Consider the following 3,130-nt stretch of genomic DNA (forward strand, 5'->3'; position numbering starts at 1 on the left):
CATAATTAATTAATGTCACCCTTCGCAATTTATTTTCTTTTAAACAAATGAAGGCCGTAACTACGTCGTAGTTCTGGCCGTCGATCCTCGTGGCAGCCACCCAGCCGGTTTTCTGGTACCACACGGATCTGAACAACACAAAGGGAGTGATTGCTGTTGCGGAGGCTATACTTTTCTCCACCACTCAACTCCGGAGTTTAACATCACAAGCCGGTGATTTGATCATTCACGAACACAAAGGTATGTATGTGATTCACACTCACAGATCGATAGAATATCGCAATCCACTGTTCTACAAGTCTATTCAGCCATCCAAAAGTGAGATCACATCATCACCGGATCACGTAACAATCCCGGAGTTACTGTGAGTCCCCCTCGTAAGTCCCTTCAATTACTTTTTTTTTTCTTCAAATGGAACCTAAATCCCCTTCAAAAGCGAAGCTTCCAATTCTGGGATTTTTTCATCATTTTAGAGTATTAAAATCCGGCATCGTCATTGTAGTAGTAGTACTTCTACTGTTGATATTAATTGGGTATTATTACCTTATTCGTAATCCGCGATTTCCCACATATTTCACTGTTGTAATCGACTGTGGAAGCAGTGGAACTAGAGTAAATGTATACGAGTGGATGTGGATGTCTAATCGGAATCCAGAATTACCGATTTTACTTCATTCTTTTCCTGATAATTCAACAAAAAACCATGATCGGAAACACGGTTGTGCATACCATTGTATGCAAACCGAGCCTGGTTTAGATCAATTTGTCGGAAATTCTTCTGGCGTAAGGGCATCTTTGGAGCCATTAATTCGTAGAGCTGAAAAATGGGTACCTTATGAAAGACATAAAGCTACTCCAATCTTTGTATTAGCTACAGCCGGATTAAGAAGATTAGGTGAAAATATCGCTAATGGGGTTTTGGATGATGTCGAAGGTGTAGTCAAGTTACATAAGTTTAATTACAGAAAAGATTGGATTAGGGTTTTGAGTGGGAGAGAAGAAGCTTATTATGGTTGGATTGCTTTAAACTATCACATGGGTGTTTTAAAAAATTCATCAAGATTGCCCACATTAGGGCTTCTTGATCTTGGAGGTTCTTCATTGCAGGTAGCAACAGAAATCAAAGAGCCAACTGCTGGTGTTTTTAGATCAACTATTGGTTCTTTTGAAATATTCGCGGATTCATTACCCGATTTTGGGTTAGATGAAGCTTTTGATAGAACTGTGGCTATGCTGAGTCATTCTCATTCACGAAAGGGCGATTTGGGAATTTATGAGATTGGTCATCCTTGTCTTGGTGATGGATTTATGCAAAACTACACTTGCCATGGATGCATTGAAAACAAGATTTCTTCATTGCATTTATTTGGAGAACCAAATTGGGAAAAATGCAAAGGGCTAGCAAAAGCTGCAGCCACTAAGCTAAATGGTCAGTTATCCTTGGGTATTATCGTCATTTAACATATATTCTTTTTTTTTTTACGGTTCTCACGAAAAGTTTGACTTTAGGTGAAAAGATGGTGAATTTAATTGGAGGGAGTCACTCTGTTGCACGTTTCCATGCGTTATCTGGATTCTTTGCTGTTTACAATTTGTTAAACTTAAATGCAGAAGAAGCAAATGTGTCAAAGATTTGGGAGAAAGGTGAGAAACTATGTTCAAGATCATTGACTGGTTTGACTTTGACCAAAATGGGGATAAATCAAAATCAAAAGTATGCTGATTTTCTGTGTTTTCGGGTTCCTTATATGGTTTCACTCATTGAAAATGTGGTTTGTGTTGGTGATAAAGATATTATATTTGGGCCTGGGGATGTTTCTTGGACCTTAGGAGCTGCATTGGTTGAAGGGAAAGATTTATGGGGTATTGACACTTCAAAAGCAAAGAGTATAAGTACTGTTTCTTATTTTAGATTTAAAAGGGTGATATTCTCACCTTATTTTGTGTTTTTTATTCTTGTAATCCTTTTATTTGTTGTTTATCGTAGCCAGATTAAGCTTCCCATGTTAGGAAGGAAGCCAAGACAACATTATTCATTTGGCCCAAAACGTTGCCCTGTATAGGGCCAGATGATTCATTTTACCAATTACAATTTAAATACTCATATTTACCTCTTCATCTTTTACTTCAATGGGATAATGTCACTGAGGTCCTACCAACTTTTCTATTTTGATTTAAATAGAACATAAAAGTTTGTAGGGTCTCATTGACATTATCCCTTCTTCAATCGATTAATTTTCAGTTTAATTACTTATTGATCAATGGATTTTGCATTATAATGATAAATATGACGAAAATGCTACAAAGTAGTGCACAAAGAAATATCGTAGGATGACACGAGGAAATCAAGATCAAAAGCTAAAACGAATCGAAGAAATGCGGGATCAAGAAGAAGAAAAGATAAGCCAGGGACCGAAGTGAAGTGGTGAACAACGAAGGATGATTGTGAACATTGGACAAAACAACATAGTATTGGGCAACGAGGATGTTGTTGGACAGATTGACCATGTCTTAGTGTTTCAATCGTATCAGCGAAGACAAAAAGCCCTACAACTTATATGTTTTGAGTTTTTTCGCAAATTCTATCGTTATCAAAGCCAAAATCAGTACGAAATTTGGAGTAATGAAACTGTTGGAATCCAAAAATTACATTCAAAACCTTACAACCACCTTCCCACATTGTTACCAACTCAAAACCTTACAGTACCCATGCATATCCCACATTTAAACGACTAAACCCTCACAATCCTAACCAAAATCCCATGCTAACTAGCCTCCCTAATTTCTTGAACCTTACGTAAACAAACCACCTAATTCTCCCATACACAATCCCATGCATAATGAGAACCTCATTTAAACCAACCAAACCATGCATACTAATCCTAACATCTTGCCACCCCACATACATCAAACATTCTAGCCACCGCCTTCCTTATTTTCCTTCATCTCAAGGAAACCAAAACCTTTCTATCACCTTTGACCCACATGCAACCCTTATACTCTCATAATACCATTACAAACCTTCTTAATTGCATCCCACATCGCTAGTAATCAAAAGCCATGCACCCTTCCAAGGTAACCTATAAATACATCAACAATTCACCTTTCTCAAATCATCCCTCGTCTCTTC

General features: G+C 37.6%; 1 protein-coding gene across 2 annotated transcripts; it reads left to right on the forward strand.

Moving 5' to 3' along the window:
• The first annotated feature begins 34 nt into the window (after positions 1–34).
• LOC145107620 (putative apyrase 7) lies at positions 35–2,118 on the forward strand. 2 transcript variants are annotated; one of them, XM_079044555.1, is made up of 3 exons: positions 35–1,429; positions 1,510–1,644; positions 1,792–2,118. In XM_079044555.1, exons 1-3 carry the CDS (start codon positions 412–414, stop codon positions 2,061–2,063), a joined length of 1,425 nt encoding a protein of 474 aa, XP_078900681.1. In that variant the 5' UTR covers positions 35–411; the 3' UTR covers positions 2,064–2,118. The 2 variants fall into 2 exon arrangements, with proteins under 2 accessions (XP_078900681.1, XP_078900680.1); XM_079044554.1 differs by having other exon boundaries at positions 1,510–2,118.
• The last annotated feature ends 1,012 nt before the right edge of the window (positions 2,119–3,130 follow it).

This window comes from Lactuca virosa, chromosome 4 (genome assembly GCF_052849685.1).
Source record: "Lactuca virosa cultivar CGN04683 chromosome 4, Lactuca_virosa_CGN04683_v6, whole genome shotgun sequence".
Classification (NCBI taxonomy): Eukaryota; Viridiplantae; Streptophyta; class Magnoliopsida; order Asterales; family Asteraceae; genus Lactuca; species Lactuca virosa.

Bases quoted from the DNA above. Each gene is read 5' to 3' on its own strand.
- LOC145107620 (XM_079044554.1), top strand. From the start codon at position 412: ATGGAACCTAAATCCCCTTCAAAAGCGAAGCTTCCAATTCTGGGATTT. The intron at 1,430-1,509 runs GTCAGTTATCCT...GTTTGACTTTAG, and splicing joins TGCAGCCACTAAGCTAAATG to GTGAAAAGATGGTGAATTTA.